General features: G+C 42.1%; 1 protein-coding gene across 1 annotated transcript; it reads right to left on the bottom strand.

Moving 5' to 3' along the window:
- Positions 1-5,361: 5,361 nt before the first annotated feature.
- LOC129730767 (facilitated trehalose transporter Tret1-like) lies at positions 5,362-24,573 on the bottom strand. Its single transcript, XM_055690327.1, has 6 exons — positions 24,121-24,573; positions 7,384-7,606; positions 6,881-7,322; positions 6,653-6,822; positions 6,293-6,594; positions 5,362-6,226 (listed from the first exon to the last, which is right to left on the bottom strand). Exons 2-6 carry the CDS (start codon positions 7,543-7,545, stop codon positions 5,758-5,760), a joined length of 1,545 nt encoding a protein of 514 aa, XP_055546302.1. The 5' UTR covers positions 7,546-7,606; positions 24,121-24,573; the 3' UTR covers positions 5,362-5,757.
- Positions 24,574-25,589: the final 1,016 nt, after the last annotated feature.

Below are 25,589 nucleotides of genomic sequence, written 5' to 3'. Positions count from 1 at the left end.
AACCCCTCCAGTCTCCAGCCCTGGTCTTCCCGGAACGACGGTTAAGTATTACGTCGGGGAGTGGCTTTTGTGCGTGATGCACCCTCTTTACTCTTATAACCTCCTAGCTAACTACCTGGAGACTGGTAATTAGCTACCACTGGCGTGTTGGTGGTTGACCCGCCACACACGTTGCAGCTCCAGAACAATCTGAGAGGCGGCCGCACAGACCGCGTTCCAGATGTCCGGGTCGTCGCACATCCTCCGGACTAGATTGTCCGGAGTAGTGCCAGGCCCGCTCACAGCCATCATGTTGCTTCTCGCTCTTGCGAAACGGGGGCATACGAAGAAGACATGCTCAGCAGTCTCCTCCTCCTCCACGCACTCGGGACACATGGGGGACACCGCGTGTCCGAACCTGTGCAGATATTGCCTGAAACAACCATGGCCTGACAGGATTTGTGTCAGGTGGAAGTTTACTTCACCATGTCGTCTCCCGACCCAGCCGGATATCTCCGGTATGAGTCGGTGCGTCCATCTGCCCTTTGTGGAGTTGGACCATTCCCGCTGCCAGCGGAGCATCGAGAATGACCTTCTGGTACCTCGTATGCCCCTTGTGTCACGTTGGTCGAAACACTCTCTGTCCTCCTTGATGGCGATGCTGATAGGCATCATGCCGGACAAGACACAGATTGCATCGTATGACACCGTACGATACGCACTCGCAACTCTCAGGCACATGAGCCTGTAGGTACTTTCCAGTTTACCACGGTAACTGTTAGTACCTAGCGCTCTGGACCACACTGGCCCACCATACCTAAGTATGGACGAAACCACGCTGGCAAGAAGTCTTCGCTTGCTGCCATAAACCGCTGAGCTATTGGACATCATACGAGATAGTGCTGCAATAGCCGATGAGGCCCTCTTACAGGCATAGTCGACGTGACTCCCGAACGTGAGCTTGTCGTCCACCATAACCCCCAAGAGCTTCAGGGATCGCTTCGAGGTGATGGTGCAGTCTCCGACTCTGACCACCGCCTGTTGCTCCGATTTACAGTTGTTCACAACCGTGACCTCCGTCTTATGATGCGCGAGCTCCAGTTTCCTGGAGCGCATCCAGTCCTCGACCTTGCGTATACAGTGCGCGGCCGTCAACTCGACCTCCTCGATAGACTCGCCGTAAACCTCCAGCGTTATGTCGTCTGCAAAGCCGACGATCACAACCCCTACAGGGAACTTGAGTTTCAACACTCCGTCATACATGACATTCCACAACACCGGGCTTGCGGAGCTCCTGCGGTAATTGGGACGCACTTCTGACCCTCCTCCGTGTCGTAAACAAGTACTCGATTCTGGAAATAATTTTCCAGAATCTTGTACAGCGACACCGGTACATGGATGCTCCTGAGCGCGAGCGCTATGGAGTCCCAACTGGCACTATTGATCGCATTCTTCACGTCGAGCGTGACGATTGCGCAGTAGCGTATTCCCCTTCTCTTGCGCTGGATTGCTACCTCCGCCGTCTTGATGACGGAAGAGATTGCGTCCAGCGTGGACCTGCCCTTCCGGAAGCCGAACTGGTTACTTGTCAGACCGTGTACACCCTCCGTGTACCTCACCAGTCTGTTGAGGATGATCCTCTCAAGCACCTTGCCCGCGGTGTCCAGCAGGCAGATAGGTCTATATGCCGATGGGTCCCCTGGCGGTTTCCCAGCCTTCGGCAATAAAACCAGTCTCTGCCGCTTCCACCTGTCCGGAAAGAGACAGTCATCCAGGCACCTCTGCATGACTGCCCTGAACAGCCCGGGGGCCGTTTTTATCGCCAGCCTGATCGCCAGGTTAGGGATACCATCCGGTCCCGGTGCCTTGCTCACCTTTAGGGATTTGGCGATCACGATGAGTTCCTCATTCGTAACCCTTGCCTCCTCCCCTGCCTCGACACGGCTGTCGTCGCTCACGGATTGGATGCTCGGCAGGTTGGCCGACCATCTCTGGTCTATGTCTGAGATACTGGAACGTCGGACGTGAGACTCGACTGCCGGAGGCCAAGGAATTGGCTCGTGGCGTGGAAAGAGTCCCTCGATGATACGCTCCAGCATCGCTGGTGATCGCTCTGCAGGCGCCAGCGCGCCTTTAGTCGTGGCCATTACGATCCTGTAGGCGTCACCCCGTCGGCTATCGCGTCCGTCCACCAGTAAACCGGTGGCTTTCCATTCCTAGGTTGGCGAGTCCTAGGCATGGTGGCGTCGCACGCCCGCGATAGCATAGCAACTAGTTGGTCAGCAGTCGGGCGGAGCCAACTGCCCCCCTCGCGCTCCCTTCTCATTGCCTCTTCGAATACCTCGGCATCAAAGTGCGATGTCTTCCACCCGCGAACGGTCGGAGTGTTGGCTCTACCCGTCGCTTGCCGCCTCTCGTTGTTGTCTACACTATAACAGACCGCCTGGTGGTCGCTATTAGTGTAGCCATCGTCTACCCTCCAGTTCTTGATCAGTCCTGGGCTGGAGAACGTCACGTCGATGATCGACTCCGCAACATTTCTGCTAAATGTACTTTTGTTCCCAACGTTGGCCAGATCTAGGTTGAGCTTTGCAAAAGCCCCCAACAGGATCTGGCCCCTCTGGTTCGTGAAGCGACTTCCCCACTCAACAGCCCAAGCGTTGAAGTCGCCCGCCACCACCAACGGCGTTAGGCCCGTTAGCTCCATGGATAGGAGGTCGATCATCTGGGTGAACCTTTCGGTAGACCAACGTGGCGGAGCATAGCAACTGCAGTAGAACACTCCGTTTACCTTAGCAACTACGTACCCTTCTTCTGAGGTTGAGACAACCTCCTGAACCGGGAACTTGCTCGTCGTACATATGGCCGCCAAACTGGACTTATCCGCAACCCAGTTACCGTTTCCGGGAGGGATGCGGTAGGGATCCGATATGACGGCGATGTCCGACAACGACTCAGTGGCTGCTTGGTGTAGCAGCTGCTGAGCCGCGAAGCAATGGTTCAGGTTCAGTTGCGTCACCCTTACGCCCTTGGTTTCGCAGCCGGCTTACCGGCTGGGCACCTGGGGCCTCCCATAAAGTGTTTGGCGTCCCGTTTCCCGGAACATACCATGCACTTGGGAGACTCCACACAGTCCTTTGCTTTATGGCCTGCACCTCCACATCGCCTGCACAGCTGGCTCCTATCGGGCCCCTTGCAGGTCCAGGACTTATGTCCGCCCTCAAAGCACCGGAAGCAAATGTCTGGTTGCTGTAGTATGCCCAGAGGACATACAGACCAGCCGACCTTCAACTTGCCCTCTTTCAGGGCCAGGTTAGCGTCCGCCGACGGTAGTCGGAAGGTAGCTATCTGGGTCCCCGCCGGACCTTTGCGGAGGCGGATTGACTCCTTAGCCACCTCCACCCCGCACTTCGCTTTTAGGGCTTGTGCAATGTCGCACCCCTCAGTGATTTCGTCCAGGTTTTTAAGCTGGAGAGTCACTTCTGAGGTGAGTGCCCGCACTTGCACCTCCTTCCCTAGGACCTTTTCAGCTACCGTTTTGTAGGTAGCCCCCTTGTTCTTGGCGTCCTTCCGGAGCTCAAGTATCATCTCGCCAGTGCGAGATCGGCGGATACTCCGCACATCCGCCCCCAGATCCTTGAGCTGGGTTTCCCCCCTCATCTTCTTCAAGACTTCTGAGTACTTCGACCCATCCGTCTTGAGTATGAGGGCATCACCCCTACTCCGCGCCTTTTTGACCTTTTTTGGTCCTCTGGCCGCTCCGCCATCATGTCGCGTCGCACCTTCCCGACGCTTCCTACCCTCTACGGTAGTCCAAGGGTTGCCCGTAGCCTCCACCTGTGCCTTTTCCGCGGTGGACCTTGAACCGGTTGGCTTAGCACTTTGTTTTGTTTGATATGCATATTTGCATTTTTCCTAGGATATAAGCCATTTCTTAGTATAAATGGAACTCAAATTTGTTTCCTAATTCATATTCCTTTCAGCGAGCGAGTAATGGCGCTATAACCATAAGCAAAATTCCTAGGACTAGAGTTAGTACTCAAGTTCCAACCGTAACAGCTGAAGCGAGTAAAGGCGCTATATCCTTGGTTTTGAAACCCGAACATAAGGAGGAAATACCTATGTTCCATCCCAGGATTAGTCAACGAAGGAGTGTACTTTCTTAGCTTTATCACTCCCAACGAATTAGGTATATTACTTCTTACATACGGATCGGTTGGTACGGATTGTCTCCGATCTTAGATTATATTGTATTATATTGCGCTACACAGTAGGCCTGGCCGTTGACAAGAAAAATGTATGGAAACCATTTTTTTTTTAAATGGTGAAAATCATCTTCCAGGATCCTTTCAAGTACTGGCTGTGTTAGTATAGACTAGACTAGACTAGACTAGTATACGATTAGAACGTGTGCAGCGTAGGTTCATACGTATAGCTCTTCGAGACTTACCTTGGCGACAACCTGACAATCTTCCAACGTATGCAGACCGTTGTCGTTTACTCAATTTGGATACCTTGGAACGCCGCCGCAAGATACAACAGGTATTATTTGTGGCAAAGTTGTTGAATAATGAGGTAGACTCTCCAAAACTCTTGTCGTTGATAAATTTTCGTGCGCCACAAAGAGCCCTTCGATCATCCTCACTATTAATAAATCACTCTCATCGTACGAACTTTGGTCACAATGAACCCGTTCGTGTATTAATATGTTTAGTCGTATAGAAGAAAATTTTGAATTTGGTGAGCCTTCGCAAAAATTGAAGAAAAAGCTAGAAAGGATAAGTTTTAAATATTATATACATATATAGTTCATTAAGACTTCGAGTCAGATGAAAATTATACCCAAATAAACAAATTGCGGAAATAAAATATTTTCCTGTTGGAGACTAGTATGAAACTTTTTCCTTCTTTCATACTCATTAAATGCATTGAAAGCTTTTTAAAACAGAGCTGTTTCAAATAGTTTTTCCTAGGCCCAAAAAGATGCTCATGACTGAATTGATAGAAAACTTCTATTGACAAATAGGTATTTCTGCCGGTTTTAGAGCATTTTTTTCATGTAAATAGACCTTAAACAAAATAACAAAAAAAAGATTAATCTAAAGGCCCGATATAAAGTTTTAGAAATTATTGACAAAACGCCCGTTTACTCATAAAAAATATTTGGTAGGTCATACTTACAAAACAATTAACAAAAAAATTGTCTTAGTGTTCTAAATCTTTAGGTATCAGCCGTCATTAGATACATTTGAAAGGTAGTTTGGAAAGGTATTCTAGGCAAAGCGACTTTCTGCGGTCATCCATCTCAACGAAATGTTGAAGAGTAAATTATAATATAGAGTAATTCGTTGCCATGAGGCTGAAAATTAACAAACCCCGATGTTAAATCAAGTTCATTTTTTCTGATGTGTATATATTTCACTAGTAAAATTGTTTCTTTTTTCACATTCATTGATATTGATTTGTACTTCGTGTAAAACAGTAAAACGATGATTCCTACGTACTGATACGTATTTACATAAAACTAACAACAATTTCTGCTGTCTTCGCTTACTAACCACTTACAAACTATAGCTATTGTTCTAAATTGGAAGACAAAGTTATTCCTTGGTGATTATTTTCTATACAAACGCTGTTTTCCCCGAGTTTGAGTTCGATTCCTTGTCAGAATCTTTTTGTGCTCTATCTTCTTTGCTCAACTAATCACTTATCATGGCCATATTACCTTTTCTTTTCCAAAGCAAATACTAAGTACTGCCATTCTGCCACACCTAACCTCTAGCTTCGTGTATCATCCTTCACGAAATATCGTTCAATTTCCTGGAAGCTCTTACCAAACGTCTCCGGAACCCAACCATAAACGTAGAACACCCCAGCAAAGCTGGAAATTGCATAGAAATAGAACACCCTCTGAATCGCTAACACCTCCAGAAGGTACGGGAAAAGCTTGACCACAACGAACATCATTACGTAGGCTACGGACACGACCAGTCCACCCAGCTTGCCCTTAACGTCAGTGGGAAGAATCTCCCCGATCATCGTCCACGGCAGTACCAAATATCCGAGAGCGCTGAAGCAAACGTATCCAAGTACGCAAACCAGTAGCAGGTAACTTCCGAAGGTGGCGTTGGTTTCCCTGCCCGGTTTACGAATGAAATCGATGTACAGAGCCGCTAGTGTAGCGAAGCTGCCCATGATGGTAGCGGAGATGATTAGCAGCGTCCTTCGACCGTATCGCCGGGAGAATCTAGAATTATTCAGTCGATGAGAGAAATTTCGCGCAAACTAATCTGTGGAGTTCGAAAATATTTACCCCGAAGTAAGGATCGACATGATGAAACGGATTAATCCCAGTACCACCAGTGCATTGTATTCATTGAAACCTGCCGCTCGAGAGCCACCAATTTCCATAAAAACGTTCAACGCGTAGAAAATCAACACGTAGGCACCTGACAGTTGTTGGAATAGGAACAACAGCAACAGCGTCGAAAGGGGGCGATAAACTCGCGGATGAAGGTATGCTTTGAGTGAAAACTGTTGAGCAGTTGTATCAACGGCCAGCCGTTTATTACTTTGCTCAGCTGAGATTAGTTGACGATATTGCTGTTCTGCCAGCTGCAACAAAACGATGAAATATAAGTTGTGCAACTGCAACGAAGAGTGACTGACTTACGGTTTTGTTTCTATAAACCCAGTGCATAACTTTCCGCACTTCGCTGGGTTCCTTCTTGGTGAACGTCAATATCCAGTGGGGAGATTCCGGTATGTTCATAATTAGAAATAAGGTGGCAACCGAAAATGCGGTGTATATCACAGCCATTGCTCGCCAATCGAAAAACAGAGCTGCGGGTGTGAATAAATAGTTGTATTAAAGGCGAATTTGATTTCCATCACAACTTACCCAAAACGCACGTCAGTAAAATCCCAAACGAAACAAAAACACTATTCAAACAAAGTAACATCGCGCGCATTGACACGTGCGATAGCTCACTCACATAAACCAACGCCACCGTCGTCAATCCTCCCGAGCTGCCCAGAATTATCCTAGCGATATAAATCATTTTCACATTCTGTGCGACTGCTATCAGCAACCAACCGACGGCGAACGGCAAGCAGGTCACCAGACAGATCTTCTTCCGACCGTACTGATCCATGAGATGACCCACCACAAGTGACCCTAACGGCAAAGCTATCGTCACCACGCTAGCAATCCAGGAAGCTTCGTCTTTATCGATCTGTATCAGACTCTCCGGGGTTGACAACTGCGGTAGCAAAATTGCTGAATATGTCATATTAATCCCTGCCTGTACTACCAAAAAGTTTACTAGAATTGTCGCTAAAATCTGCAATGATAGAAAGTTACCTTTTCCATTTTAAATTTATCACATTTTATCAAACACTTACCTGGGGACATCCATCACGCCAGGATATAGTTTTACTGTGTGCCTGCTCTTCAGTGGATAGCGGTTGAGCTTCAGAATCAAAGGAAGCGAGTTTCGCCGGGGGTTGTTCCGAGGATAGCTCGCGGTCCGAGCCGAATGCTGCCTCGCTCTCGCTGGGTGCCATTGAGGAACTGCAACCAATGGACTAGTAAACTCAGTCAGCACGGGAGGTAGCTTTCATCTGTCTAAGAAGAAATGGCAATGATAATTATATTCGGAAGCGGTTTTCTAAGCAAAATGCGTTATCTACGAGTATTTGTATTTGTATTTGTATTTGTATTTTGGTCGATTCATCTGACAATTTTGATATTATCTACATGAAAATCTTAAATCTAAAACTATTGCAACATCCCAGACCTTGAGATTATTTTGCCAAAAGCACGTGAGGAAACATTTCCGAAATCGAATAAATCTTCGACCAACGAGAAGGTACGGATGCATGACGTCAGTGGTTCAAAAAAGCCGTACAAGGTCCGATGAGACCTAGTTGTCAGTAAGTTTGACGAACGAAGCAGTCTACTTGGTGCTCGAAAATCAAGGTGAAAAAGCAAAACCGGGGCATCAAGTTCATTGTTCAGCAGCTTGGCTATGAAGGTAGCTTGTTGAATCTTTCGCCGACTCTCCAGTGTATCCAAATCCAACAGCTTACAACGGTCTTCGTAGCAGGAAAGATTATTGGGTCTACTCCAGGGTAAATGTCTCAGAGCGATACGAACAAACCTTCGTTGAACGCGTTCTATTCTGTTTTTCCAGTACAGGTTATAAGGATTCCAGATGATGCAGGCATTTTCAAGGATTGGCCGAACTAATGCACAATACATGCTTTCAAGCAGTATGGATCTGTAAAGTCTCGAGCAATTTTGGTGATGAAACCAAGTTGTTTCGAGGCTTTGGATATGACAGCAGTATAATGTTGATTGAAAGTGAGCTTATGATCCAACAAAACTCCAAGATCGCTGATCTGATCTACGCGTTCGAGAACACATCCATTTATTTGGTAATTAAAAGAAATGGGCACATGACAACGATGGAATGTTATGACCATACATTTAGCGATGCTTATTGTGAGCTTGTTTCTGTTACACCATTCAGCAAACGTGTCCAACAGTGCTTGCAGGCGTTGGCAGTCCTGGACAGAATTCACAACAAGGTAGATCTTCAGATCGTCGGCATATACCAATACGCACCCGGCTCCTAGCAAAATGGCAATGTCATTGAAGTATAAAGCAAACAGCAATGGACCAAGATTACTGCCCTGAGGGACTCCGGAAGTGTTGCTAAATGTCCGTGAAACTGCGGAATCCAGCTTAATACTCAAGGTGCGGCCTAAAAGATACGAGCTCAGCCAAGAAGTTAGTCTCTCAGACATACCGAGCTTAGAAAGCTTATGTAAAAGTATTCGATGATCAATTGTGTCAAAAGCGGCTTTAATATCTGTATAAACAGCGTCAATTTGCGATCCAGCTTCCATCTGTGAGATACAGGTGCTTGTGAATTCGATCAAGTTGGTCGACACTGAACGACCCGGCATAAAACCATGCTGATCAACTGAAATATAGCTTCTAGTGCAGTTTAGAATAACACTGTGGACGATGATTTCGAAGAGCTTAGACCCGGCAGAAAGGCTGGTTATTCCTCTATAGTTCCTTACGTCACGTTTGTCTGAAAAGTGAAGTGAAGAAAAGTGATCAGCAAACAATTCGCAAGATTCCGTGACAGTCGAAGAGTCTGTGCCGCCCAAGAACACACTAGAAGGAATTGAAGTGCTTTTCCTCTTTGAGTTCAATGTCCAAAAGCTTTTAGGGTTAGATCGCAAACTGAATTGCGTCCGCAATACATAGGATTTGTAGAGAGAACTATTCAGCCTACGGTACGCATCACTTGCATATTTAAAAGCACGTCTATTGAAGAGTGTTCGTTGTTTGCGGAGCAGTCTCTGTCTTGCGTTACGATATAGTTTCAACCTTCGCAGTTCACCATTACCCCAAGCAGGAACTTTAGGAGGTCTAGTTCTCGGCAGATTATCGTCTAACCAACTGCAAATAGCATCGCAAAAACGCAATGTCATATCATCAACGTCCAATTCGTCCAACAAGGCTACCCAATCCAATGCAGAAAGATATCCAGCAAGTGCATCAAAGTTGATTCGACGATAGTTATGAGGTGCCATACCAACAGAAGCCGCAGGAACATCAACGGAACAAGCCGGTATTGGTAGAATTAACTCCAGTGGCGGGTGGGGAGGATCAACGGGAAGCAGCGGAGCAATAGCTAAATGCACTGAGATTTCTGGCAGGCAGTAAACAAGGTCGAGTATACGCCCCAGATTATTACGTAGTGTATTGACTTGTTTCAAGTTCAGGAATTCGAATCCATCGATGACGGCAGCACTAGCAACATGAGTATCGAGCGGAAACTAACTATCGTTGTGGGAATTTTCGCTGTCGAGATAACCGATTGAATTGGCCGTATTTTCGCGCACTGTGCACGCAAATTATCACTGACGCGAAGATAGAAAAATACTCCCTTCAATCATTAGTCCAATTTGACAGATCACCTTTATTTCAAAAAAGTATAACGAAATATATTTTTTTGGTTGGCCTTATAGGTTTTGCTTAATAATTAATTAAATAATCATATACTGATATTCGACTTTAAGCTTCGACAATGGTAATCGAGCGCCGATGAAACTGCGACGGAGGGCGATAACGAATCCACAATGGGGTTCATCATCGCCAGTGCAGCAATTCATCAGCTAATTGCATGCTATTTCTGTTGTATTAGAGTGCATACCGGGATAGATATCAGACCTTACTTTTACTCAAACTTAGAAGAAATTTTTAGTACAATCTTCCCTGCCCATAAACCTTCGAATTAAATTGATAGAACATTTGATAAAATGTTATCAACTAATAGTAACAACTATTTTTCATTATTTTCCATTAGACTTTGATTTTGAGAACTAGAGTTTCAAATTTGTTCAGAGTGGTTAACCTCTCTTTAAAAGTGGGACAAAGCTTAAAACGTAATAACTACCAAAAATCGACATCTCAGAGATTATCGATATGAAAACAATGCCACTTCTTGGTTACCAACCACTCCTCGTCTCCCAGAAAGTCCAAACACTATGGTCCTACACTGCACTATCTAATCGAAGGGTTTCTCATTATCTCTCTCGCTGCTTGCAATCAGCTGAAAAGTTTATCTAAGCAGGAAATGAAATTTAAGATAAATTAGGTGCTTAATGAACTTTCTAACTGGATGAATGACCAGCTGCAGATATATCGTTACAAATGAAAAGGCTTTAAAGTAACCCAAATATAGCAACCTAACCTAGCATGCTGCGAAAAATTCATGACATATTGGGTGGGAAAAAATACTGTTCAAGCGAAGCAGTTGCTTGAAAAGTGTTACGAAGCATCTGCTGCCAGCGTTTCCATGCCAAATGATCTGGAAATACGCAAAAATTCATGTTAACATCTTTATTTAGAATGAATTTTGCAAATTGAGTTTTTTCGACGGGTGGGTAACTTTTTCGGATTCAAGAGTAATTTTCTGAAAGGGCCGTAGCGTTTAGGCATAGGGGTTTTATTTATGTATAATAAATACAATTATAATTAATTTCAACCTGCTCAAAAAAGTACAAAATTGTATCAAAATATGTTATTTGTATCTCGTGTAAATGGAACTTTGAAATTCTTTAGTTATGCTCTCCTTATTGAGTAGTCATGAATCACTGTGTTTTTTTATCCGAGAGTAGCTGATGACATCAATTCACATTGTACACAAATTACGCAACGTGTCGTACATAAATTACGGAATACTTTTTCCTTCACTTCTGGGCTTCCGATCGGTGGTCAATCGTTCCTCGAACCGCTTAATTACTCGCGACACCGTGGAATTCGCGATTCCCAACGTTTTAGCGATGGAACGATGCGAGAGATCCTTGTTCTCGTGATGAATGCGCAAGATTTTATCACGCACGAGCTGTTCTTTCGACTCCATTTCCGCGAGTTTTGATCACAGGACTTTAAAACTTGCAGGATGTAAATAATGCTCTATGAACTAAATCCACCCAAATTTTCATTAAATTCTACCCAACGGTTAAAAAGTTAGAGCAATTTCATGGTGTGGCAATTTCATCGTGGACACCCTTTACAAGCTTAAATCAAAGGTATTCCTTTCAGTGCGTCTTGAACTGTCCTACAGATCAGACGTTTTTTCGGTTGCTTGTGGACTGGTCTTTGACTGCCTATAGCTTCAAAGTTTGTGTTTTGTCAGTGTGTCTTTTAAAGATTACCTGAAAGTTATTTCCCATCAGTCTTTCTCAAGACTACCTACTTTTGAATTTAACATTTGTTTTAACTTTTTTCGTATCACCTGAAATGGCTGGACGGAAAAAGAAACCTCGCATCGCTGCGGGGAGGAAAAGAGAGGCATCTCTTTCTGACACATCGAGTGTCTGTAGTGACAATCCTTTTGATATTTTGCCTGAGCAAGAAGCTGGTGAAATGGAAGTTATTAATAACGGAACTATACAAAATATAAAATCTTTAAAAAAGGAGAAAGTTCCACCTATTGTGGTAACTATTTCTTCTGAATTTAATATATTCAAAAAGGAACTTTCAACGTTTGTTTCTGACGTTAAAGTTACCTATCAAATTGGCCGTAGAGGTGAATGCCGCTTATTAGCCGACTCAGTAAAGGGTCGTGATCGTCTTGTTCAGTATTTAACTGACAAGATGTACAAATTTTTTACATATGACACCAAGAACGCCAAGCCGTTCAAGGTTGTCTTGAAAGGTCTCACCAACGATCAAACCGTTGATGAGATCAAACTTACTTTAACAGAATTACTTGGCATAGCCCCTACCCAAGTAATTCTAATGAAACAAAAATCACGAGGCGAAAACAGTCAGAGAACTGGAATTTCCCTTGTTAATTATTTAATTCATTTTAACCGCAATGAGGTTAACAACTTAAAATTTTTTGAAAAAGCACATGCTTTGTATAATGTGCGTGTAAAGTGGGAAATTTATAGGAAGTATGGCGGAGGTGAAAAGCATATCACCCAATGCCGTACTTGCCAACGTTATGGCCATGGTTCCAAATTCTGTAACATGGACCAAAAATGTCTTAATTGTGGAGACTCTTCTCACAAAAAGGACGCATGTCCTGTGAAAGAGAGTAAAAATTTTCGCTGTGCGAATTGTAACGGCAACCATATGTCAAATTTTTATCAATGCCCAGTCCGTTTAGCAATTGTTAAGGCAAGGCAAGGTAAACAAAATTCAATTTCTCAATTAAAACCAACTTCAAAACAAAATTCTCCAAGCGTACCAGTGGCGCATAGTTTACCTACTCCTTTGCATACCCGTTTAACTTATGCACAGGTTACAGGTAGTTCGAACATTATACCGCCTAGTGTTGGTAGTTCGAAAATGACCGTTAATATGGGTAAGCAAAACAGGCTAGAAAATAATTGTACACCTATCACTCCAGCTAATATTGCTGCCGAAAATATTTTTTCTAATGTCAACTGCCTGGGGCCTATTACGGCAGGTAAACTTTCTTTTTTGCAACAGGCAATGTTCGATCTTATGAACGCCATGTTGCAGGCAAAATCAATGTTTGAAGCCATTCAAATAGGCACAAATTTTACTATTAAAATTGTTTCTAATTTAAAATTTAGCAATGATTTTAAATAAAACAATTAAAATATTAAATTGGAATGCTCGCTCATTGAAGGCCAATGAGAATGAGCTTTTTAATTTTTTAACAGTAAATCATGTGCATATTGCAATTATTACTGAAACATTTTTGAAACCTAACATAAAATTAAAATATGATCCCAATTACGTGGTTCATAGATATGATAGGATTCAGGGTTCCGGCGGTGGAGTTGCAATTGTTATTCATCGCCGAATCAAACATCGTGCTCTTCCCAATCTTGAGACGAAAGTTATTGAAACTTTGGGAATTGAAGTTCAAACTGAACTTGGGATTTTATTTATTGCCGCAGCATATTTACCATTTCAATGCACACGCGAGCTCAAAAATTATTTTAAAGGTGATTTACAAAAACTCACCAGAAATCGTTCGAAATTTTTCATAATCGGCGATTTTAACGCTAAACATCGTTCATGGAATAATTCTCAAAGTAATTCCAATGGCAAAATTTTATTCAACGATTGTTCTTCAGGATACTATTCTATTTTGTCTCCGAATAGTCCTACATGCTTTTCTTCTGTAAGAAACCCTTCAACTATTGATTTGGTGCTTACAGATCAAAGTCATGTATGTAGTGATTTGATCACACATGCTGACTTTGATTCTGATCATCTTCCAATAACTTTTTCTTTATCACATGAATCAGTTTTAAACTCTATGAGCTCTGTTTTTAATTATAACAAGGCTAATTGGGAAAGATACAAAACTCATATTGAGAGAAATTTCAATAATGAGCTTGATTTGCAAAACGAAGTGAATATTGATTCCGCTTTGGACGCATTAAAATGTGCAATTGTTGATGCCAGGAATTATTCTGTTCCAAAGGCTCAAGTGAAATTTGATTCACCAATAATTGACGAAAATCTTCAACTTCTAATTCGTTTGAAAAATGTCCGCAGACGTCAATATCAACGTTCTCGTGACCCTGTTTTTAAAACTATTTATAAAGATTTACAGAAAGAGATTAAACATAGATTTACTCTTCTGAGAAATCAAAATTTTGAGACTAAAGTTGAAAAATTGAAACCATATTCAAAACCATTTTGGAAGCTGTCGAAGATTCTTAAGAAACCTTCAAAGCCTATTCCAGTTTTAAAAGATGGTGAACGTTTTCTTGTATCCAATGAACAAAAGGCTCAAAGACTTGCTCAGCAGTTTGAGAGTGTTCATAACTCAAATTTGAATTTTGTGAGTCCAATTGAAAATGAAGTCACACGTCAATTTGATTTAATTTCTTCCCAGAATTTTTTACCTGCAGAAATAATTGAAACTAACTTGAATGAGATTAAATCAATTATTAAAAATTTCAAAAATATGAAAGCGCCTGGTGACGATGGAATCTTTAATATACTAATCAAACATCTCCCTGAGAGCACAATGGAATTTTTAGTAAAAATTTTCAATTGCTGCTTCAAAATTGCATATTTTCCCAAATTATGGAAAAATGCAAAAATTACTCCCATTTTAAAACCGGATAAAAACCCAGCTGAAGTTTCAAGTTATCGACCAATCAGTTTGCTTTCTTCAATAAGTAAACTGTTTGAGAGAATTATCCTTAACAGAATGATGTCACACATCAACGAAAATTCAATTTTTGCAAATGAACAGTTTGGATTTCGCCATGGGCATTCCACAACTCATCAATTGCTCAGAGTTACTAATATGATACGAGCTAACAAATCTGAAGGTTATTCCACTGGAGCTGCTCTTTTAGACATAGAAAAAGCATTCGACAGTGTTTGGCATAAAGGTTTGATTGCGAAATTGCAAACTTTTAATTTTCCAATTTTCCTAATCAAAATTTTAAAAAATTATCTTACTGATCGAACTCTGCAGGTTGTCTATCAGAATTCAAAATCTGATAGATTTCCTGTCAGAGCAGGTGTGCCTCAAGGTTCAGTCTTGGGTCCAGTCCTGTACAACATATTCACTTCAGATCTTCCTGATTTGCCTCCAGGATGCACAAAGTCATTGTTCTGCGATGACACAAGCATTTCCGTAAAAGGAAAAAGTCTTCGTGTCATATGCAGTCGATTGCAGAAAAGTTTAGATATTTTTTCTTCCTACTTGCAAAAGTGGAAAATCTCTCCCAATGCTTCTAAAACTCAAATGATAATTTTTCCGCATAAGCCTAGGGCTTCTTTCCTCAAGCCAAACAATAATCACGTTGTCAAGATGAATGGGGTTATTTTAAGTTGGTCCGACAAGGTTAAGTACTTGGGACTAATTTATGATAAAAAACTTATTTTCAAAGAGCACATTGAGAGTATACAAGCCAAGTGCATCAAATATACGAGATGTTTATATCCTCTCATTAACAGGAATTCTAAACTTTGTTTAAAGAACAAACTTTTGATTTACAAACAAATTTTTAGACCAGCAATGCTTTATGCTGTACCGATCTGGTCAAGTTGCTGTTCAACAAGGAAGAAAACGCTTCAAAGGATTCAGAATAAAATTCTGAAAATGATTTTGAAGCGTCCTCCTTGGTTTGGTACACTCGAATTACATAGACTTACTGGTGTTGAACCATTAGAAGCTATGTCAAATAAAATTATTAACAATTTTCGACAAAAATCGTTGCAATCCTCAATTGCTACGATAAGCTCTCTTTATAGCCAATAAGTTAGCAATTAAGTTAGTTGTAAGTTTACTTCCCCTTTTCTGACAAGTAGGTTTAAATCCCTACGAATGATAAGTCCTAATTGCGAAAGCAAACAAATCCTAACAATTAAAATTACAAATTTCTAACAGTGTTGAGAAGTCACCATTTGTGATTGGACACACATACTCATTATTTACTAATATTTATCATAAATACTTAAGCTACTAACAAATCCCCCCTTAAAAAAAAAAAAAAAAAAAAGGTATTCCTTTTTTTCGTCTCGGTGTTATTTGTTTTTCTAATGGCTAATTTTTGCATTTTTGGGCGCTTTAGTCGACTTTCAACAGGTAACAGCGACACTATGTAGTAGGAGTGTAGTGGTGCATCCATATTTATTCCTTTGTCACGAGTCGACGTAAAAATTCTTTCGTATCGCATGCAATGCCACATTCTCCGTCGGAACTATGACACTTGATTTTTTGATCAATTGTTGAGAAACGCGGCACCTTTCACGCATTCATGAATGATACCATCGCTTTTCTTTGTGGTCTCAACTAACGTTTGCCTGAAAAACGGACAAAAATTACAGATTTTTCATGTGTTTACCTTCACACGCACTGACGAAATTACCCATGCAGCACCAATCATAGTAATTCATGAGCCAGCAGCAAAAATTATAGCTCTATCAGTCCAACTTTAACCGTGATGGCAAATACAGTGATGCTACTCTGTTCAGATGTGTGTCGAAAACAGACATCATGAGGCACTTTGCGGACACCGGATGCGCCCGTTCTGGCGTCTCCATCTTGGGCCTATTGGACAACAATTAGAGCATCGGCCGACGACTCTCAACCATAAGAACTTCCAAAGGATGCTGAAGAGCAATACCTAGGGAAACGTGATTAAATCGCTGCGTGTGCTTGAATGGTGCAACCGGCCAAACAGTGAAAAAGTATCTGGCGAACATGAACATACATGTCAGGAAGCGGCAGTCCGCGGCGACTGAATAAGATGGTCAAGTCGATTTTCCTGGCGAATCGCGACGTGGGGTGGTAATGGACGACGAGACCCATTTTCGTGTTTTACTTCCCCCACGGGGGAAGTGAGCACCGAGGTGAAGTTCATTTCACACACCAAGTTCCTCTAGAAGATGTTACTGTGGCTGACAATCAGCGAAGAAACACTGTACGGGTGAAGACGCGGCGTTCTGGCCAGATCTGGCATCGGCCTGCTACTCGAAGCGATCGTTGAAGGACATGAAATGGCGGCTGAAAAGGCCATTTTTTAATGCAAACGTTAGCTTGGTTATACCTATTCACTTTACGGTCCTTTAGCACGATCTTAGGTTTTTTTGTGAATTATTTCGACAAGACTGCCTCGTTTGACTTTACTGAACGTGGTGTATCGTTTGTAGAGGTACGGTCACGACGGAATTGAGCAAACCAATATGTTGTTCCCTACAATCTATTCTCAGAAAGTTTTTCTCATGGGCGCAACTAAGGAAAATTTCTAGGGGGGCTAGTTTTCATGTATGCCATTTTAAAAAAGAGAAAAAAGAGTTTGAATATGCTTATTTAATAACGCTTAAAATAGTATCGTAGAAGCAGGAAAAAACACTTCAGGATAGAATCTCCGACGATGTACTGAATATCTTGAACACATCGTCAACGCCAAGCTCTTTCAGCAACAATGATTCGATATTGAGGAGAGCTAGATTTGGTAAACGGCTGGGCAGTGCTTTTTAACAGTTCACCCGTACTAGTTAGAATAAAATAGACCCCAGTGTGGTTCAAGGCTTAATGCCATATTCCTACCTCCACGTGGTACCGACTGGGATACGAGCAACCAAGGAAAAACCGGTGAACCGGTGGGGTAGTTGTTCTCCTTAGAGAGCAGCTTGTCTGCGCGTCTACCCCACAGGCTAGGGGCGGCTCAAACAGCGACTGATCCGGACCGGACGGTTGAACTATTAAATGCGGTGTCTCGCCAGCTACATCCATGGCGGCAGCTCCGTCGCGAGACTAGGCATCGCAGCCCTAGTAAGGCAGCATACTAAAATAAACATACTACGGAGAATCAAGAATTCAAAACGAACCGGAACAATCGGCAATGACCCAGCCGACGAAATAAGGACGACGATTAGAAGCTCAATACATGTAACAGTAGATCGCTTAACGACCCGGTTGTCGACCGGATTCTGCTGGATCAGCTAAAACCCCGCCACTTCGACATCGTTGCGCTCCAGGAGCTTTGCCTGAAAGGAGAGAAGGTACGGTGGATTTGTGGCCGCAAGGCACTGTACCACCAAAGCGGCAGGCAATCAGCGACAGGTTGTGTTTGTTGAGAATTAAAGGCCGGTTCCACAACTACACTATTCCCAATGTGCACTGCCCTCACGAAGAAAGACCTGATGCAGGGAAAAAAGCGTTCTACGCACAGCTGGAGAAACTGTACGATAGCTGCTCGCGTAGAGATATCAAGATCGTCGTTGGGGACATGAACGGAAGGATAGACTTATATAAACCGGTTATCGGCCCGCACAGCCTGCTATGCACCAACTTCGCAGCTCCCCGCGGATTAGCAGTATAAAGTCCCTTTTTTCCTCGACCAACGTACAGCAAAACAAATTGACCACGTTCTCAACGACGGCCCGTTCTTCTCAGACATTACAAACGTACGCACCAATCACGGTGATGATCGGACAAGACCACTTCGATAAAAAAAACTACAAAACCCTGATAACCGATAGTCCTCTACGGAAGTCCTTTTGATATTTTCGAACAGAAGGTGCCTATCGGCGAACAGAAGGTGACTATCTACGGTGAAGCACAAGCGGACGACGGATAATGGCTACAGCGCATGAACCATGAGCTACAAGCGCTGCTTGGAGAGAACCCCATTGCACACCTGGCGAAAGACAATAGGTTGCGGTAGGCCGGTCACATCGTAAGAATGCCGGACGACAACCATGTGAAATCACTTCTCTTCAGCAACCCTACCGGCACAAGAAATTAAGGGGCGCAGCGTGCATGATGGCTCGACTTGCGAGTGATGAGACGTCTGGGAAACTGGTGAAACACAGCCCAAAACCGAGTAAACTGGCGACTTCTTGATACAGCACGAGTTACTACATCTCTCCTCTGACTGGTAAGGTGAGTAAGAGAGCAAGGGTTGAGAATCGATCCTGAGTGCAGAACTCGTTTTTAGCCAATGAATGACGACATCTCAATTTGTGTTGATTTTGATGCTCTGATAAGTAGCATGGAATGGAATATATATATATATATATATATATATATATATATATAAATATATATATATATATATATATATATATATATATATATATATATATATATATATATATATATATATATATATATATATATATATATATATATATATATATCTATATATATATATATATATATATATATATATATATATATATATATATATATATATATATATATATATATATATATATATATATATATATATATATATATATATATATATATATATATATATTAAATACAATCATTCTCTGGGAAATTCTAGGGGGGGCTAAGCACGCCCAGGGGGGGGGGGTCATATCGAACGTTACCTATCGTTACATAAGGGAGGAGGGAGTCTGAAATCTAGATTTTTAGCGTTACGTAATTAGTGTACGACGCCTATGTCATTTCCCAATAGTGTGAACACTTGAACAGCACAGGTCCTAAAACGCTTTCCTGAGGTACTCCTGCATATTGTAGATATGTGAAACACAACTTATCGAGTTTAGTTAGCAGAAATTCACGGTCGACACGGTCAGAAGCAGCCTCCAGATTAGTATAAATGTCATCAACTTGATCACGCTGATCCATTGTTCACAGGCATAAGAAAATGAATTCCAGCAAATTTGTAAAACCGATTTACCGGGCAAAATTCCATAAACGAAGTAGTAGGCGATTCCAACGACTCGCAACATTTTTTCACCGAAACTGTTGGAATACCGTCCGGCCCAGAACTGTACGATTGTTTCATTTAAAAACATTGTAGCTCGGAAACCTTTGGTTGTACAGAAAAACTTTCTGAGAATAGATTATAGGGAACAACATATTGGTTTGTTCAATTCCGTCGTGACCGTACCTCTACAAACGATACACCACGTTCAGTAAAGTCAAACGAGGCAGTCATGTCGAAATAATTCACAAAAAAAAACCTACGATCGTGCTAAAGGACCGTAAAGTGAATAGGTATAACCAAGCTAACGTTTGCATTAAAAAATGGCCTTTTCAGCCGCCCTCTCATGTCCTTCAACGATCGCTTCGAGTAGTAGGCCAATGCCAGATCCGGCCAGAACGCCGCGTCTTCACCCGTACAGTATTTCTTCGCTGATTGCCAGCCACAGTAACATCTTCTTGAGGAACTTGGTGTGTGAAATGAACTTCACCTCGGTGCTCACTTCCCCCGTGGGGGAAGTAAAACACGAAAATGGGTCTCGTCGTCCATCACCACCCCACGTCGCGATTCGCCAGGAAAATCGACTTGACCATCTTATTCAGTCGCCGCGGACTGCCGCTTCCTGACATGTATGTTCATGTTCGCCAGATACTTTTTCACTGTTTGGCCGGTTGCACCATTCAAGCACACGCAGCGATTTAATCACGTTTCCCTAGGTCTTGCTCTTCAGCATCCTTTGGAAGTTCTTATCGTTCAGAGTCGTCGGCCGATGCTCTAATTGTTGTCCAATAGGCCCAAGATGGAGACGCCAGAACGGGCGCATCCGGTGTCCGCAAAGTGCCACATGATGTCTGTTTTCGACACACATCTGAACAGAGTAGCATCACTGTTTTCGCCATCACGGTTAAAGTTGGACTGATAGAGCTATAATTTTTGCTGCTGGCTCATGGATTACTATGATTGGTGCTGCATGGGTAATTTCGTCAGTGCGTGTGAAAAATCTGTAATTTTTGTCCGTTTTTCAGGCAAACGTTAGTTGAGACCACAAAGAAAAGCGATGGTATCATTCATGAAAGCGTGAAAGGTGCCGCGTTTCTTAACAACTGATCAAAAAATCAAGTGTCATAGTTCCGACGGAGAATGTGGCATTGCATGCGATACGAAAGAATTTTTACGTCGACTCGTGACAAAGGAATAAACATAGATGCACCACTACACTCCTACTACAAAGTGTGGCTGTTACCTGTTGAAAGTCGACTAAAGCGCCCAAAAATGCAAAAATTAGCCATTAGAAAAACAAATAACACCGAGACGAAAAAAAGGAATACCTTCGATTTAAGCTTGTAAAGGGTGTCCACGATGAAATTGCCACACCATGAAATTGCTCTAACTTTTCAACCGTTGGTTAGAATTAATTGAAAATTTGGGTGGATTTAGTTCATAGTGCATTATTTACATCCTGCAAGTTTTAAAGTCCTGTGATCAAAACTCGCAGAAATGGAGTCAAAAGAACAGCTCGTGCGTGATAGAATCTTGTGCATTCATCACGAGAACAAGGATCTCTCGCATCGTTCCATCGCTAAAACGTTGGGAATCGCGAATTCCACGGTGTCGCGAGTAATTAAGCGGTTCGAGGAACGATTGACCACCGATCGGAAGCCCAGAAGTGAAGGAAAAAGTATTCCGTACGACACCGAAAATCACAACCGCGTAGTTGGGGCCTTCAACCGAAAATCGAACGCCTCCGTTCGGGATGTGGCTAAGAAGCTGCACCTAAGCCGAAGTTTTGTACAGAAAGCTAAAACTAAGGCTGGGCTTCGAACGTTTAAGGTACAAAAGGGCCCTAATCGCGATGAGAAGCAGAACAAGTCCGCCAAAATCCGTGCCAGGAAGTTGTACCTCAACATGCTGACGAAAGTTGAATGCTGCATCATGGACGACGAAACATATGTGAAGGCCGACTTCAAACAGATCCCTGGCAACCTGTTTTTCACGGCCAAGGATAAGTTCAGCGTTCCGGAGCATGTCCGCACTCAGAAGATGTCCAAATTTGCGAAGAAATTCCTGGTTTGGCTAGCCATCTGCACGTGCGGGAAGCGGAGTGCACCTTTCGTGACCCAGGACACATGATGTACATGAAAGAGTGCCCCCAGAAGCGGCTGCTTCCTCTCCTGAAGGCCCACAACGTCCCAACAATCTTCTGGCCGGATTTGGCCTCATGCCACTACTCCAAGGACGTGCTGAAGTGGTATGCGGACAATAAGGTCAATCTCGTGCCGAAAATGTTCAACCCTCCCAACACTCCGAAGCTCCACCCCATCGAAAAGTACTGGGCGATTATGAAGCAGCACCTTCTTAAACAACCTAAGGTAGTGAAGACAGTCGAGGAACTGAAGGAAGTATGGGTCTACATGCAAAAAACGGTTGATTCACAGGTTGTGCACAATCTTATGGCCGGGGTTAAGGCCAAGGTGCGGGCATTTGCGTATGGACTGTAAATAAAATACGAGTAAAATGGTAAAATGAAGTTTAATAGTTATTTTTCAATCCCTGAAAATTTGATGGCAATCGGATGAAAACTCGAATTTCGCGAATCAATTTTGTGTGTGGCAATTTCATCGTGGACACCCTTTATGAAGGTACGACTTGCACTCAAATAAATGTTGAAAAATAACACTTAATTATCATGAAATGATTAATTTTCGCTTGCCTTTTGAAGACACTCTCGCTGTCATTGGACTTATTTGTTGCTAAATTTGGCATATGAGCAATTTCCGCTGAGACCGGCCCACTATTTACATGATGGTATTGAAAACGATTCAAGTAATGCTTTTATGGAATCCTATGTTGAACAAGTAAAGAAATTACATTTGGTTGATCAAATTGATAAACCCCCCGTTGACTGGAAATGATGTTCCAGGGCCCTATCAAAAATTTATTAAGCATCGGTGATCAGTTTTTCCCTGGCGACTGGCGACAAGCTGCACTTATGTGATATAGATTAAAGTGTATATGATACAAAACAGTCAAAGAATTCGATTTCGTAAAATTAACACGATTTAAAAAATAATAAAAACTGCACCTACAACCCCATCGCAAGCACATTTTCCATGGCAGCTGGCATGGAAATGCTACTCAATGTTCATATTGAAGTCCTTTTTACTGAAGGAAATATTCGCGATGTTAAATATATTTTTACATTGCTGGCCTGCTGCGTTGGAACAAATGATTTTTAATTGTAAGCGAAAGTTAACGGAGTCACAATTGCCTGACGATTTTCAATTGAATATCTTTTCCATCCCCTCTCTAATGATGGGTTGGTTGTAAATATTCTGAGAAGAGTATAACGTGTTACAGCATTTTCAGTGAGGTAAGATTTAACAAAAAACCAAATGGTCCAGTCGAACATGTTTTGGTAATTTTAAAACTTTTTTTTAGACAACTTACATCTCTTATTTCAACATATTTTATGTGAAAAAGCATGATCTTTCAAATGAAATAATGAAATTTGAGGTAGGTGGGCGGGCACCTATTCAAAAATCAATTTTTCTGAAAGAAAACAATATGGCGGCCAACTCCAATTGGCGACCACCCACTTTGATATTTGTAAAAGAAGGCCCCATCTTTTCCCTTTCTAATGATATGTTAGTTTAGATAATTTCATAGAGATATTCAAGAGTTAGAGCAATTTTAGTAAGCCAAGTTTTGAAAAAAACGCAAAATTTTAAAAAAAGTATTGATTTCCAGTTAAAGGGGGGTCCATCAATTTGATCAACCAAATGCAGTTTCTTTACTTGTTCAACATGGGCTTCCAAAAAAAACACAACTTTTAAATTTAAATACCATCATGTAAATAGTGGGCCGGTCTCAGCGGGAATTGATCACATGTGTCTTCGAAATATAAAGTTTAAAGTGTAAAGAATCAGATTGTTAAAATCTAATCTGTTTTTTTTTTATTTTCTATTCAATTGGCTCCGGAGACTTTCATCAGCATTAGTAAAATAGTTACCCCAACCGAACAAAATCAAAGATGTGGTAAAGCGATTTATTTTAACAAAATGCAATAAGTTTTCTCGATTCTCAAACACACGTACTTCACGATCCTTATATATCATTTAGATTGAAAATTTCAGTAAAAGAAAGAAAATCTAATAAATACACTAACGCATTCAAAGCGATATCTCTGATTGACTTCGCACCATGATAAAGAACGCAAACGCAAACGTAAGTTCAAGTGATGTCAAACGATAAGTCACACACATAGAACCAATTCATTCACAATTTCTAGTCAATATTATGAAACTGGGTCAATGAACCATGCCATTGTTTGGTTTCGTTATTCCATTCTTTATATTCACTGCCAATTTAGGAATTATTAAGCTGCTGACCACTTATTGAACCCTTCACTTCACTTACCAATGATTAACAAAATAACGTATGATTCCAACGTCCTTAGATCTCTGCTACATTGTATGCATATCATCAACCAATCACTGTCTGACTCGCTGCTCCGCTGTTTACTTGCACTTGAATAAAAAGATAAGCAAAACAATGCACTTCACTCGCCGCCCACCATTCGTTTCTCCGAAAAGCAGAAGCTTTATGAATTTCGCGATTATCACAGCAACTGTTCAAGGACTGCAAACGAATTTTGCTCTTGCCAGTTCACGTGCCAGCAGTGAAATGAAATCACAAGCGTCCATCCATAGCCACCACCGAACGCCATATCGTTGACATTATTATTGTTACGACAATGACAGCTGTTCGCGCTGCAGTGCGCAGAATCGCGTCACAACAAGTAACAGTGATGTCACGATTACAGTTCTATCGCACCGAAATACAGCGTGGTCTGCTGCTGCACGCGAATGCCTCAGGCGCTTTTAGGTTCATGCAGACAAAAAAAACAACGAGACGCTTATGAATGGAATAGCCAAAAACGTAACATTTGTGGGAAGGCCAAAGGCTACTGACATACTGAGGCGTCAAATAAAGCGAAGCAAGAAGCGTCGCAAAAACGTCCGAGCTACTTCTTCGAACGTCTATATGAAACGCTTAAACCGGTCATACTGGAGCGGCAAAGACGCGTCGATAGAGGCGGCGAAACAGAACGAGTAGTGTTTTGACGCGCGTATATGTACGCGGTAATACCATATTCAGACTAAATCTTTTATCGCCAGGTGCTTTATATTTGCTTTCTTTTGGTTTGGTAATTTAAAAAAGCAAATAAAATACATTTTCGTTTAGAAAATGTTAAAATGTTTAGAAGAGGGTTGTGCAGTAAATCCATGTTCAGACTAAACCTGATATCGCCAGGTACTTAATATTCGCTTTATTTTGGTCTTAAATCTTAAAAAAGAAAATAAATAGGATAAGAAAAAACTATCGGGAAAAATGTTCAGGTCGTCGGGAAAATAGCACTGATATTATTGATTGATATTGTTGAGTTTTGATTCGAATGGCCAGAAATTTAGCATGCTGAACTTCTTTGGTCGCGAAAATGCAAGCCGCTGAGTAACTAGCTGTGCTCACATGGGTTATTGAAATCCTAACAGATATTATAAACTAGTTGAACGTTGCTCGGGGTCAACGGGTTTAAAATTCAGAATAATTTCTTATATTTTTTACTACGTCTGTAGCGCAACTCACTTCAGTAATATTATTTTATTTCATGAAAAAATCTATGTTTACTAAAACGTAATTTTCCGTGCTTGAAGAAGCAAAAAAATCTTCATTGGACGAATTCATATTTCCTTCAAACAAAACCGCTACTGGAATCTAGGAATATGACAACACAACGCATTTGCGACGCTCGCTCCAGTATGTCATAGGAAGCTTCACCCAACGCTTCTGTTTATTCCGCTTCTCAAACGCTCAACGCTTCGCTT

This window comes from Wyeomyia smithii, chromosome 3, assembly GCF_029784165.1.
Source record: "Wyeomyia smithii strain HCP4-BCI-WySm-NY-G18 chromosome 3, ASM2978416v1, whole genome shotgun sequence".
In the NCBI taxonomy this organism is placed as follows: Eukaryota; Metazoa; Arthropoda; class Insecta; order Diptera; family Culicidae; genus Wyeomyia; species Wyeomyia smithii.
The sequence above is the reverse complement of the archived record's forward strand: the minus strand, read 5'-3'. Positions and strand labels throughout refer to the sequence as shown.